We start from the raw sequence: 15143 nt of genomic DNA, 5'->3' as shown, positions 1-15143 counted from the left end.
CAGCAGGGAGGTGACACGGAGCTGGGCCCAGGAGATTACCAACGCTTCCTTGGGGAGGGGAGTTTTTCCATCACTCTATAAAGAAGCACTTGTGCGCCCCCTCCTCAAGAAGCCCTCCCTGGACCCAGCTGTGCTTAATAACTATCGTCCAGTCTCCAACCTTCCCTTTATGGGGAAGGTTGTTGAGAAGGTGGTGGCACTCCAGCTCCAGCGGTCCTTGGAAGAAGCCGATTATCTAGGTCCCCAGCAGTCGGGTTTCAGGCCCGGTTACAGCACGGAAACCGCTTTGGTCGCGTTGATGGATGATCTCTGGCGGGCCCGGGACAGGGGTTTATCCTCTGTCCTGGTGCTCCTCGACCTCTCAGCGGCTTTCGATACCATCGACCATGGTATCCTTCTGCACCGGCTGGAGGGGTTGGGAGTGGGAGGCACTGTTCTCCAGTGGTTCTCCTCCTACCTCTCTGGCCGGTCGCAGTCGGTGTTAGTGGGGGGTCAGAGGTCGGCTCCGAGGTCTCTCCCTTGTGGGGTGCCTCAGGGGTTGGTCCTCTCCCCCCTGCTATTTAATATCTCCCCCCTGCTATTTAATATCCGCTGGGTGAGATCATCCAAGGACATGGGGTGAGGTATCATCAATATGCTGATGATACCCAGCTTTACATCTCCACCCCATGCCCAGTCAACAAAGCAGTGGAAGTGATGTGCCGGTGCCTGGAGGCTGTTGGGGCCTGGATGGGTGTCAACAGACTCAAGCTCAACCTGGATAAGACGGAGTGGCTGTGGGTTTTGCCTCCCAAGGACAATCTCATCTGTCCATCCATTACCCTGGGGGGGGAATTATTGACCCCCTCAGAGAGGGTCCGCAACTTGGGCGTCCTCCTCGATCCACAGCTCACATTAGAACAACATCTCTCAGCTGTGGCGAGGGGGGCGTTTGCCCAGGTTCGCCTGGTGCACCAGTTGCGGCCCTATCTGGACCGGGACTCATTGCTCACAGTCACTCATGCCCTCATCACCTCGAGGTCCGACTACTGTAATGCTCTCTACATGGGGCTACCTTTGAAAAGTGTTCGGAAACTTCAGATCGTGCAAAATGCAGCTGCGAGAGCAGTCATGGGCTTACCTAGGTATGCCCATGTTTCATCATCACTCCGCAGTCTGCATTGGCTGCCGATCAGTTTCCGGTCACAATTCAAAGTGTTGGTTATGACCTTTAAAGCCCTTCATGGCATTGGACCAGAATATCTCCGAGACCGCCTCCTGCCGCACGAATCCCAGCGACCGATTAGGTCCCACAGAGTGGGCCTTCTCCGGGTCCCGTCAACTAAACAATGTCGGTTGGTGGGCCCCAGGGGAAGAGCCTTCTCTATGGCAGCACCAGCCCTCTGGAACCAACTCCCCCCGGAGATTAGGACTGCCCCTACTCTTCCTGCCTTCTGTAAACTCCTTAAAACCCACCTTTGCCGTCAGGCATGGGGGAACTGAAACATCTCCCCCTCGGCATGTTTTAATTTATGCATGGTATGTCTGTGTGTGCGTCTGTTAGCATATGGGGTTTTTAAAATATTTAAATATTTTTAAATTTGTCTGTTTACTTATGATTTGTTTCTACATGTTGTGAGCCGCCCCGAGTCTTCGGAGAGGGGCGGCATACAAATCTAAGTAATAAATAAATAAATAAATAAATAAATAAATAAATAAATACATATGTCCATTTTAAACTTACCTAGTGTTCCACCCTGGCCATGGCCAAAGTAATATAATCTATTTTGCTTTGTTTTCTGCAGAATGAATGTTATAGTTGCTGGGATATCATATATGGCCATTTCATGAAAACTGTTAACAAAGAGACATAATGCACACAAACAAAAGTCAGTGATGATCCTGCTCACCTATCCTATATTCTATGGATCTTAGGACAGAATTGCAATTTCTCTCTATCTAAAGCCAGAGAAAGGGGAGGGCTAGTATAAGGCACTCTGGAAAGTGGATATTTCAGTAAAAGCCAAGCACTCAGTCAATCCTACACCAACAAAAAGACTTGGAGCTAGGTGTCCTGCAACCAGAACAGAGAGGTCAAACTCACAGCAGTCTAAAGTGTTCAGTTGAAGCTTGGCAGATCAGCTGATGGAATATGTTGGATTATATCCAGGCCAAAAAATTGGGGCAGGAGAAGGAAACCAAATCATTAAATCATTAACACTGGAGAAGCTGAAGACAAATCTTAGTTGACTCATCCATGGGGTTGGATGTGACACAGGCACTCTCATGCTGAAACATCATATTAACAGGGCTTACAATGGGACATGATTGTGCCTCATTTGTGAGACATCGGAAATAGTACCTGCAGTGATGAGGGACTAACACACATATCTGATCCTTTAAAGCAGGGGTCCCTAACCTTTTGGACCTCAGGGACCTCCAAGGTTGTAATTTTAAATCCCGTGGACCATCAAATTCATAATTTTAAACCCCACAGAGCCTAATTCACAATTTTAAGTCCCGTAGACCACTAATATGAATGTTTTTGAAAAGATAAATATATTTGTAAAATAATGATACGACAACTTCCATTTTATTAATATGAAATGCATCTACTCAATATAAAAAAATTGTAAATGCTTATTTAATCATAACAAAATACAGTGGTACCTTAAGATACGAACTTAATTGGTGCCGGGGGGAGGTTCGTAAGACGAAAGGTTCGTAAGACGAAACATTGTTTCCCATAGGAAACAATGTAAAGTCAATTAATCCGTGCAACAACAAAAAAAACCCGCAAAAAAACGCTGCCGCCCGGCTGTCACCTTTTAAAACAGCCGTGCGGCAGGAGATAGGCTTTGAGTTTTTGGCTGGGGGGGGAGAAGTAGGACCTTCCTAACTCCCCCCCCCAGCCACAAGGAGCGGCGAAGCGGCGAAGTGACATGGAGGAATGAAGTGACGTCCCGCTCATCGCCCGTGTCTGGCAGAAGCTTCTGCCCGAGTGCTCTTGGCCGGCGGGATTCAAAGTGCTGGGGTGGGAGGTGTCCCGACAGAAACGGGCTCCGAAGCGGCGCAAAGTTATCCTGTCTCTCCACCTCCTCCCCCTGCGGCCGCCTTCCCAAAGGAGCCTTCTGGCTGCCCAGGGGGCGGGGTTAGCTTTGTGCCGGGGGAGCGGGGGCTGCCACCCGAGCGCTCTTGCCCAGCGGGAGGCGAAGCACTGGGGTGGGGGTGGCTGTCGGGACACCCCCCCACCCCAGCATTTTGAATCCCGCCGGCCAAGAGCACTCGGGCAGAAGCTTCCCCCTCATCGCCCGTGTCTGGCAGAAGCTTCTGCCTGAGTGCTCTTGGCCGGCGGGATTCAAAGTGCTGGGGTGGGAGGTGTCCCGACAGCCCCCCCCACCCCAGCACTTTGAATCCCGCTGGCCAAGAGCACTCGGGCAGAAGCTTCTGCCAGACACGGGCAATGAGCGGGACGAGCGGCGCGGAAGCCTCTTGCAGCAGCTGCCACAGCCATCGGCTTCCGCGCCGCTCATCCCGCTCATTGCCCGTGTCTGGCAGAAGCTGCCACCCGAGCGCTCTTGCCCAGCGGGAGGCGAAGCACTGGGGTGGGGTGGGGGGCTGTCGGGACACCCCCCACCCCAGCACTTTGAATCCCGCCGGCCAAGAGCACTCGGGCAGAAGCTTCCCCCTCATCGCCCGTGTCTGGCAGAAGCTTCTGCCCGAGTGCTCTTGGCCGGCGGGATTCAAAGTGCTGGGGTGGGAGGTGTCCCGACAGAAACGGGCTCCGAAGCGGCGCAAAGTTATCCTGTCTTTCCACCTCCTCCCCCTGCGGCCGCCTTCCCAAAGGAGCCTTCTGGCTGCCCAGGGGGCGGGGTTAGCTTTGTGCCGGGGGAGCGGGGGCTGCCACCCGAGCGCTCTTGCCCAGCGAGAGGCAAAGCACTGGGGTGGGGGGTGGGGCTGTCGGGACACCCCCCACCCCAGCACTTTGAATCCCGCCGGCCAAGAGCACTCGGGCAGAAGCTTCCCCCTCATCGCCCGTGTCTGGCAGAAGCTTCTGCCCGAGTGCTCTTGGCCGGCGGGATTCAAAGTGCTGGGGTGGGAGGTGTCCCGACAGCCCCACCCCCACCCCAGTGCTTCGCCTCCCGCTGGGCAAGAGCGCTCGGGTGGCAGCCCCCGCTCCCCCGGCACAAAGCTAACCCCGCCCCCTGGGCAGCCAGAAGGCTCCTTTGGGAAGGCGGCCGCAGGGGGAGGAGGTGGAGAGACATGATAACTTTGCGCCGCTTCGGAGCCCGTTTCTTTCTTGCTGCCACTATCTCCTTGAAGGTTTTCCCAACGAAGCGCTGCGCTGGGCTCCGAAGTGGCGCAAAGTTCTCCCTGCCTCCTCTGCGGTTGGGAGGCTCCTTGGGGAAGGTGGCCGCAGAGGAGGCAGGGAGAACTTTGCGCCACTTTGGAGCCCAGCGCAGCGCTTCGTTGGGAAAACCTTCAAGGAGATAGTGGCAGCAGGAAAGAAACGGGCTCCGAAGCGGTGCAAAGTTATCCTGTCTCTCCACCTCCTCCCCCTGCGGCCGCCTTCCCAAAGGAGCCTTCTGGCTGCCCAGGGGGCGGGGTTAGCTTTGTGCCGGGGGAGCGGGGGCTGCCACCCGAGCGCTCTTGCCCAGCGGGAGGTGAAGCACTGGGGTGGGGGTGGGGCTGTCGGGACACCTCCCACCCCAGCACTTTGAATCCCGCCGGCCAAGAGCACTCGGGCAGAAGCTTCTGCCAGACACGGGCGATGAGGGGGAAGCTTCTGCCCAAGTGCTCTTGGCCGGCGGGATTCAAAGTGCTGGGGTGGGAGGTGTCCCGACAGCCCCACCCCCACCCCAAAGATCTTCCCGTCTGCAGAGGCTGGCTGAGCCGGAAGATCACAGCGCGCGTTGCCTGCGCTGGTGAGGGAAGCCAAGCCGGGAGCGATCTTCCAGCTCAGCCAGCCTCAGCAGATCAAGCTCGGCCCGGCAGCTGTCTTCCGTCACTTAGCCTCGCTGGCCGGGAAGATCACAGCGCACGTTGCCTGCAGCGGTGAGGGAAGCCAAGCCGGGAGCGGCGGCAACGCTGCTCCGGTTGCCTGGTCCTCTCCTGCCTCCCACGCTGATGTTCCCCGCTGCGTCGGGCGCCGCCAGCCCCGAGTCGGACACACCCTCCCCGCAGCGCCCAGCCGCTGCCCGCCCCATCCTAGCCGGAGCCTGAGCCGGGTCCGCTCGGTCGCGCCTCCTCGACCGCCGCCCGCCCAGGATGCAGACCTGCTGCCTCTCCCCGCGCCCACCGCCGGCCCGATCCTGCGCCTCCTGCTTCCCCCCCCAGCCAAAAATACAAAGGCAGTCGCCCGCGGAGCAATGGGAAGCTGAAGCCGCTGGCGGTTTCAGACTCCCGCTGCTCCACGCTGCTCCGCCATGCCTGTCATGCGGCGGCAGACCCTCTTTGTGTTTTTCGCTGAGGGGGGGAGCAGGAGGACCTTCCTGACTCCCTCCCCCAGCGCCGGACCTCCAGCCAAAAACCCAAAGCGGCCTCCCAACCTGCCGCCGCCACCGCCCGGCTGTTACCTTTTAAACAGCCTCCCGAAGCCGAACGCCAAACCCGAACTTCTGGGTTCGGCTTCAGGAGGCTGCTGGGAAGCCCCCCAGCTGTTTTAAAAGGTGACAGCCGGGCTGCGGGGCTTCCCAGTAGCCTCCGGAATGCCGAACCCGGAAGTTCGGGTTTGGCGTTCGTAAGACGAAAAAAGTTCGTAAGAAGAGGCAAAAATTTCCTCAACCCTGGGTTCGTATCTCGGGTTGTTCGTAAGACGAGGAGTTCGTATCTTGAGGTACCACTGTATTTAAAGGTTCTTGTAATTGTAACAAAATTATGAGTTACTGTAATTATTATAAAATAATTGAAGCCTATTTGATGATGGCTGGATGATAATGTCGGGAACGTCAGTCTTATATTTCAGAGCTGTAGCTCTTCCCCCCTCCCTTTCCTTCTGTTTCCTTTCTTTTGCTTCCTTTCCCTTCTTTAATCTCCTTCTTCCCTTCCCTTTCTTTCCTTTCTTGTCTCTATCCTCTTTCCTCTTTCTTTCTTTCTTTCTTTCTTTCTTTCTTTCCCTCTCTTCTCAACAGCGGGAAGTAAGTGCTCTAGGAGGACAGTCAGTCCGCCACCACAATCCTTGTCATCTTCGACTCCAGGATTTTCTTGGGCTAGACAGCATCAGGGCGCACACCTATGGAACTCTGCTGCTAGGGTGCCATGGCGGGGCACGGAGACATTGGCACTGCCTGGAGAGCCAGCGGATGGGCATGCTGGGCACTTCTGTCCACTTTTCACCCATCTCTTAGGAAGTTCACGAGAAATGGCAGTGGGTGGAGCTGGGCAGTGTCCAGTGACAAAGGCTAGGTGCAGCCAATTGTCTCTCCATGCCACCCACTTCACTCATGAGGTGGATGGGATGGAAGATGCAGCTGGCACCCTGCTAAGCATGGTTGAGTGGATCTGGGGCAGCGCAGCCTATTGCATGGCTAGGTCTTGTGGTGGTGAGCTTCCCTGCAAGCCGGTGTCCCCACTCAACCCGACTGCAGGCTTCTATTCCTGCTTCAACAGCTATGAGCCCCCATAGCCTGGGCTGCGGGAAGTGCTGGTAGGTCTCCAACCTGCCCAGTTCTCTGTGAGCTTGGTGGCCAGTGGATAGGCAGGCGGCCCTTGGTGGAGACACAGCTGATGCTGCTCTGGGCATAAGAAGGGTGGTGGTGGCACTCTTACACACCCCTCAGAACCAGAGGAGCAGTTGCAGATAGAGCAGATGCCACGAGCCTCTCAGGGGTGGGACCAGATAGGCTGAAGGTCAGTCAGCACTTCTTTTGGCCCAGGCCATGGGGACTCATGGCTGCTCAAACAGGGTAAAGCTCCACAGAGCTTCCATGTCTGCTTTTCTCAGGAGGCTTCAAGTCCCAGCTAAGCACTTATGAAAAGGAGACTTGTTTAAGGGGAAGTGCCAGGACGGGTGTCACAAAGACTGGAGCTGGTTTGGGCAGGGATGCTGGCTTGCAGTGAAGGCCATCACTCTGAGGCCCCTGGGAAGCTGGCGGCAGCTGCTGCAGCTGCTCCTCTGGTTTTGAGGGGAAGTCCGAGAGTGCATATGCAGCCCTGGGACACACTCTTGTCTCCCAGAGCTGCTACTGCCCCCCTTCTCAGCCCCAGAGCAGCAGTAGCTGCATCTCCACCAAGGGCTGTCAACCTTGGAAGGCAAGTGTCTATTGTGTCTGCAATGGACAGCGATCTCTGGCTGCTCCCTGGACTAGATTCTGTTTACCAAGATTTCTCCACAGACCACCAGTGGTCTGCAGACCCACCAGTTGGTAACCTGTGCTTTAAATAATTGTTTTTTAAACATTGTCTGAATTCTTTTCCTTCTTTTTTGTCCTCTTTGGTAAATCCAGAATGTCAAGGTACCTATTATTACCTCACATATCCTAAATTCAACTTTTTATTTTTTAAATAAGTTATTATTACAAAGAAGGATCTTAGGAAACCATACTGCTCCTTTTACTCAGTAGATACTTGTGCAAAATTTTTTAAGTGATCGTGGAAAATAACAGATATTTACAAAACATTTCCTTTTTTTTAATATATATATATATATTTTATTGATTTTTAACAATTTAAAATCACACAACATAAAACAGTGCGTAGTGAATTGTGAGTTGTGCCCACCACCCCGACATACACACATTCCCCACCACCAAATTGGGGGTATTTCTTGTATAATCCACTTAACCCAAGAGCAATATATCTGTTTACATATTATAGAGTGATTCCAGTTTATTTCTTGTAGCTTGGTCTCGGATTCTGCTCGTCATATATCGTCTTACCTTGTCCCACCGTCCCATCAGCTGTCCCAACTCAGTTTCATTATCCAAATTTATCCTTTTTTCCATAATTTCAAATTGAATATGGTTCACCATGTACCTATACCAATTTTGCATTGTCCATTTTGTCGCATCCTTCCAACCCAAAACTATTACTGCCTGAGCGCTTTCTATTGCTGCTTTTTTTATTTCTCTAAATTCTCCCATCGCATTACTTTTTACTAGTACTGCCATTTCCTTAGTGATTGTCCATTGTATATTTAACATTCTATTGATATCCTCTTTCACTTTTTGCCAAAATTCCTGCACTATCAGGCATTCCCAAAACATATGCATAAACACTCCTTTGTCTTGACAACCATGCCAACAATTCCCCCTGACATTCTGCTGAAAATGTGTGAATTGAATGGGAGTGAAATACCACTTATGTAATATTTTCCTTCTCATTTCCCTAATTCTTGTATTTTTAATTTTCCTTATATCTTCTACTATATTTTCCATTTCTTGTACCTCTACTAATATCTCATTTTGCCACCATTTTGTCAATCCATCAATCGTGTCCCCGTCTGACTGCACTAGCAGTTTGTATATATTAGTTGCTTGCGCCTTTATCCCCTCACTTTTTTCTCTTATTATTTTCTCTAACCCTGTCTCCTCCCGCCATAATACTTCTTTATTCTCCCTTTCATTTAGATATTTACATATTGCATTTATTTGTAGCCACCTTCCCTTACCTAACCACCATTCTATACGATTTCTACTTGGCCTGCCATCCTTCTCGTATAACTGTTCTATCTTAGTTATCCCTCTTCCCTTCAACTCTCCTATAACCCTATTTAAGTTAATTTCGTTTTCTCTATTTATTACATAAAGCGATGACAGTTTAGATTTATATAATCCTATTTTCCCTTGCCATTTTTTCCAAATTTCCATAGTCCCTTTCATTGGGCCTATTAATTTACCTATATCACTCCTATTCCACTTCCTAAAAATTAATTCTCTATTGTTCATCCCATTTATCTGTTTTTCCAATTTCGCCCATTTATTTTCACTTAATTGCAACTCCATTAACCTTTCCATTTGAAAAGCTTCCCTATACAGCTCCAAACATGGAACTCCCCATCCTCCCTCTTTTTCATTCGCAATTAACCACTTTTTTCTTATTCTTGGTCTCTTATCTTCCTCAATCCAATAATTTAATTTTTTGTCCCACTCTTTAACCTTACATACCGATAACCCCCCCGACAGCACCTGAAATAGGTACATCATCTTGGGAGCTATCATCATTTTTAAAGCTCTTATTTTAGAGAGTCTCCTTAGCTTTTTATCTTTCCAGCTCCTCATCTGTTTCAACATTTTCCTCCATATTAATCTATAATTAATCTCTTCCATTTTCACTGGGTTTTTCAATAACCAAATTCCCAAATATTTTATTTTTTTAAGTCCTAATTTCAACCCTGATTCTTTCCTCAGTTTTTTAAAACTGAGGTACTGGGGCAGCAGTACTCTCAGAAATTTAGAACTTAGTTGCAGGCATCCTTTTTCTATTAAGGCAACTATACTTCAGAATGCCATGTTCTGAAGTTCATTAGGCTCTTTTAAGCACCTGTCATAGACTTCACTTCTTCATTCAATTAATGTTAGATGAGTGCTTTAGAAATGATTTTCTTTTCCTTTCCCTTCTTCATTTTTAATTAATTTATTTATTTATTTATTTATTTTATTTATTCAATTTTTATGCCGCCCTTCTCCTTAGACTCAGGGCGGCTTACAACATGTTAGCAATAGCACTTTTTAACAGAGCCAGCCTATTGCCCTCACAATCCGGGTCCTCATTTTTCCCACCTCGGAAGGATGGAAGGCTGAGTCAACCTTGAGCCGGTGATGAGATTTGAACCGCTGACCTTCAGATCTACAAGTCAGCTTCAGTGGCCTGCAGTACAGCACTCTACCTGTTGCACCACCCCGGCTCCTTATGTTTATGTTTATGTTTCTATATTATTTTTAGCTTATCATGTTTATTATGCATTTCATATTTTCCAAATCACTATGTGGTGCTTTCCTGCATGGAGTATTGTAAAATGATGATATAATCAGCCCCTTGAACAAAAGCCTTTAATTCTTTACAATTTGCACATAAATCTACATACAAATCTACAATTTCATATAAAATCCAGTGCTGGAATATATATAATGTTGAAAGCAAAATTACTTTCTAATACAGTACTGAAAACTTTGATATTAGTTGTGCCACAAAAATCTCACAACATACCATGCTCTCAGTATATATTGTTCATAATTCCAGAATTCAAATTGTTCACATAGATATATTAGTATGTATCTCCTTAACATTTACTATCCATTGTCCCTGTGTATTCTATCTTTAATTTACCTGAATTCCCAGAATTCTTGCTGGTCAATTGAAAATTTCTGATGTCTTCTAGACCACGTGGTCCCTCTGATATTTATTATCCAGATATCATAGCCAGCATCTGATAGAAAAAATCCCAGACTGTTGCTGGGAAGATTTGCAATCCAACATCTCCCCTCAAACAGCAAACCATGTACTAATAAAATAACTGGCTTAGGCCCTGGGAAAGAAATCATTACTTTATTACTAATTGCATATTAGCTATGTTGTATACAGTACAGTATATATCATCCCTTTTCATCAATTTGTTGAGAATAAAGGAGTAGTAAAAAATATAGGAGTATGACCTAACATCCTATCTCAACTCTGCTGCCACTATTACACAAAAGGGTTAAAGTCTGGTTAATTCCCAAAGAGTATTCTGCCAAATAAATAAACATCAAGCTGTCTATATTTTTGCTAACTGTACTGAGTGGTGTATATATGGTGGCTCTAATCCAGATATGATTAACTGGGTGTGTGCTAGTTGCAGATTAAATTGAAAATTCCCTAGAGTAATTTTCTAACCATCTATTGATACTGCCCCATACTTCTGGAGAAGCCTATACATACCTCTCCACAATTATAAAAGTATTTCAGTATTGTGGATTTCTGAGCATGGTTGTTTGTTTGCAGATGTTTTATTTCTCAACTAGGTAATATCATCAGTGTAAGTAGGTGTGGTGATTTGCTTCCTAATTATATATTGTAGTTGACTGTGCAATATTTGTAGATATGTGATTCCCCCCCCCCCCAGTAATTTATTGTTTAAAGTATTGGTTTCTACTTGATTGTTCGTCTGTTGTTAATTGCTGCTAATCTGGGTGTTGATTATGTGTCAAGAAATACATTAATATTAGCTTTAATCACTTCTACGCAATTATCTCTTCACATTTATAAACCCCTTTATAGATATACCTGTCAGATGAGGAAAAAGTCTTCCAGAAATAATTCTGTTTAACTTAAGATAATAGCCATCATCAGTCAGAACTTCATATTCTTCACCGGAATATCCCCAGTACTGGATAATTTGAGGCTATAAATAAAATATTATCTTTGGCCAAAATGTTCATTTGTTCATTAGATCAAGAACTCAAAATATTTCTAGGTCCTATATTAGAATTATTAATGCCAAAACAAAGCCAACATCTTTGTGGCTTCACTTGTAATTTTAATGAGAGAACAAATCCAGAAAAATTACAAGACAGAAAGGGCAAAAATGATTAATATTGGGAGTATCAAAACCAGTCTTGCTCTAGACCAGTGATGGCGAATCTTTTTTCCTCAGGTGGCGAAAGAGCGTGAGTATGCACTATCGCACATGCACGAGTGCCTATACTCATAATTCAATGCCTGAGGAGGGTGAAAACAGCTTCCCGTGACCCACGGAGGCCCTCTGGAAGCCAAAAATTGGGCCTGTTTCCCAAATTCCGGTGGAACCAATAGGCTCATGTTTTGCTTCCCCAGGCTCCAAAGTTTCCCAGGAGCCGAAGAAAGGTAAAAATGCCCTCACCCTCCCCAGAGGCTCTCTGGAAGCAAAAAAATGGCCTCCCAGAACCTCTGTGCGAGCCAAAAAATGAGCTGGCTGGCACAAACATGCACGTTGGAGCTGATCTAGGGCAACGGCTTGCGTGCCAGCAGATTTGGCTCCATGTGCCACCTATGGCACCCAGGACATAGGTTCGGCATCACTGCTCTAGACATTAGACTCTTCACATCTGCTTTACTCTGTTACCATCAACCTGTAAAATTAGGTATTTTATAAAATGCCTAGAAAATCTATAGCCTGTGGCCCCAGTACCTGGTTGTAGCCTGTTCGGAACTTGGCTGTGGAAGTGGCATGTGAGCGTGCACACATGTGCAGCTCCACTTACGCAAGCAGTGGGCAAGCACATGCATGCACAAAGCTTCAGTGCAGATGTGTATGCCTGCTGCTTGCAAAATAGAGCTGCACAAGCACACACGCTTGCCCACCACTTACGTGGAACCATCCCCTCTCACTTACCTACCCACCCCTAGTCCACAAAGCCAGAATGGCTGGGTAATGCCAAAAATGGGACATCAAAATATGAAATGCTTAAGAGTTCACACATTTCTTAGGCATTCCCTAGGCATTCTATGCAATGCCAAAATACAAATTAACAAAGTATAAAATATCCCTACTAAAATGCTATTCTAGCCTTTCTTGTTGCAATAGGTAGGTCAATAGGTAGGTCTTTTTCTCTTGTTTTGTTTTTTAATAAGAAAATCCTAAACTTTATTTTGAATTTTTTCCTCCATTTTCATATATTACTTTTCAATAAAGGGTTAGCCTTCTCTGCTTCCTATCCCCTTTTGTGGAACATTTTGCTCCCAGAGTTTAGTCCCCCCCCCCCTCTCCAATTTCTTGGTTCTGTAGAAATTGTGGGGCTGGCTAGTCCCTTGAAAGCCTCATCCCACCTGTAATTTTATTTAATTTATTTATTTTATTTATTAGATTTGTATGCCGCCCCTCTCCGGAGACTCGGAGCAGTAATAATAACCCCTTTTGATACTTAATTAATTCTCATGATTCTATAAATCTAAAATGTTTAACCCTAATTTAATTTTTATTTTTAATGTTATTTTTTATTTGTTATATTATATTGTACACTACATAGAGTACCTTCTTGAGGGAGAGGGGAGTTTTAGAAATATGAAATATAACTAGAAAAAATAAGTGAAATTGTAAGCATGATTTTAGTGTGGGAATCCAATGTTCTGTTTTCAAAGTCATCCAGATAAGCAACTTACAATCGTCATGAATTCTTGAGGATTCAAATGGCTTACAGTTCCTTCTGAATTTTCAGTCTGCTGTATTAAGCATGCAATTGCAAGAAACAGCCACATCCTAGCTCTATATAGATTAATAACGGGGAAAAACATTGAAATTCTTCAAAATTATTTTTAGATTGATAAGAGTACTTCATCTGAGCCCACCACAGTGGACAACTGATAATATTTTGGGGTGGGGATGAAGAAGGTTATCACATTCCAGAGCATATGCTGTTTCCCAAAATACAATTAATGTAATTGTTTTAGTGTGCTTTTGGAGTAAATAATTGATGTCTATTACATACTGTAGCCAAACTGAACAAATTATTATTGAACATTTAGAGACATAGCATATTTTTTGGAGTAAAGACATACCTTTTCCCCCCTTAGCTGTTATTAAGCTTTTCTTCATCCCTAACAGGTGCTGGGAACACCCCTGGCCACTCCCTTTCATATGTATTGCACATTACCAAATCTCTTAATCCTCAATCAGCGTTAATAATTATATCTGTCATTTTCAAATAAATAACCCTGTATAAATATAATTTAAGTATAACTTAATAGAGAGGAGAGACTTGTCATACTTATGAACAAAACAACAACAATTGTAATATTTGTTTAAAAGAGGGAAAATGGAAAGAAGACAGAGGGAATAACCACCTTTTCTTTACAAGTTCCTCAAAATAACTGACTGCCAGTTAACATAGATTACATTTAAGAGATATAATGCCATAAACACTCCACTCCATAAACATTCAGATTTGTTTGTTTGCTTGTTTGTTTGATTGATTGATCGATTGGTTGGTTGGTTGGTTGATTTATATGTCGCCCCTCTCCGAGGACTTGCTTTCATCTGTTTGGTTATCAAAGTAGGTAGGTGTAATATTGCTGGGTAGGACTAGAACTATAGAAAGCTATTTAGAACTTAGTTGCAGGCATCCTTTTTCTATTAAGGCAACTATACTTCAGAATGCCATGTTCTGAAGTTCATTAGGCTCTTTTAAGCACCTGTCATAGACTTCACTTCTTCATTCAATGAATGTTAGATGAGTGCTTTAGAAATTATTTTCTTTTCCTTTCCCTTCTTCATTTTTAAATAATTAATTTATTTATTTATTTATTTATTTTATTTATTCAATTTTTATGCCGCCCTTCTCCTTAGACTCAGGGCGGCTTACAATATGTTAGCAATAGCACTTTTTAACAGAGCCAGCCTATTGCCCTCACAATCCGGGTCCTCATTTTTCCCACCTCGGAAGGATGGAAGGCTGAGTCAACCTTGAGCCGGTGATGAGATTTGAACCGCTGACCTTCAGATCTACAAGTCAGCTTCAGTGGCCTGCAGTACAGCACTCTACCTGTTGTGCCACCCCGGTTCCTTATGTTTATGTTTATGTTTCTATATTATTTTTAGCTTATCATGTTTATTATGCATTTCATATTTTCCAAATCACTATGTGGTGCTTTCCTGCATGGAGTATTGTAAAATGATGATATAATCAGCCCCTTGAACAAAAGCCTTTAATTCTTTACAATTTGCACATAAATCTACATACAAATCTACAATTTCATGTAAAATCCAGTGCTGGAATATATATAATGTTGAAAGCAAAATTACTTTCTAATACTGAAAACTTCGATATTAGTTGTTCATAATTCCAGAATTCAAATTGTTCACATAGATATATTAGTATGTATCTCCTTAACATTTACTATCCATTGTCCCTGTGTATTCTATCTTTAATTTACCTGAATTCCCAGAATTCTTGCTGGTCAATTGAAAATTTCTGATGTCTTCTAGACCACGTGGTCCCTCTGATATTTATTATCCAGATATCATAGCCAGCATCTGATAGAAAAAATACCAGACTGTTGCTGGGAAGACTTGCAATCCAACATCTCCCCTCAAACAGCAAACCATGTACTAATAAAATAACTGGCTTAGGCCCTGGGAAAGAAATCATTACTTTATTACTAATTGCATATTAGCTATGTTGTATACAGTATATATCATCCCTTTTCATCAATTTGTTGAGAATAAAGGAGTAGTAAAAAATATAGGAGTATGACCTAACATCCTATCTCAA

General features: G+C 45.6%; 1 protein-coding gene across 1 annotated transcript in view; it reads right to left on the bottom strand.

Annotated features, from left to right (window-relative positions):
- Window positions 1–13131, bottom strand: part of LOC139167642 (lipase member M-like) — a 55784-nt gene extending 42653 nt beyond the window's left edge. The window contains exons 1-4 of the mRNA XM_070752330.1: window positions 13036–13131; window positions 11182–11299; window positions 10246–10444; window positions 1724–1833 (exon numbers count right to left, since the gene is read on the bottom strand). Of these exons, the coding sequence (XP_070608431.1) occupies window positions 1724–1833; window positions 10246–10444; window positions 11182–11299; window positions 13036–13131 (523 nt within the window). The remainder of the gene's footprint in view (window positions 1–1723; window positions 1834–10245; window positions 10445–11181; window positions 11300–13035) is intronic.
- Between the last annotated feature and the right edge of the window lie 2012 nt (window positions 13132–15143).

Source organism: Erythrolamprus reginae, chromosome 5 (assembly GCF_031021105.1).
Source record: "Erythrolamprus reginae isolate rEryReg1 chromosome 5, rEryReg1.hap1, whole genome shotgun sequence".
NCBI lineage: Eukaryota > Metazoa > Chordata > Lepidosauria > Squamata > Dipsadidae > Erythrolamprus > Erythrolamprus reginae.
The sequence above is the reverse complement of the archived record's forward strand: the minus strand, read 5'-3'. Positions and strand labels throughout refer to the sequence as shown.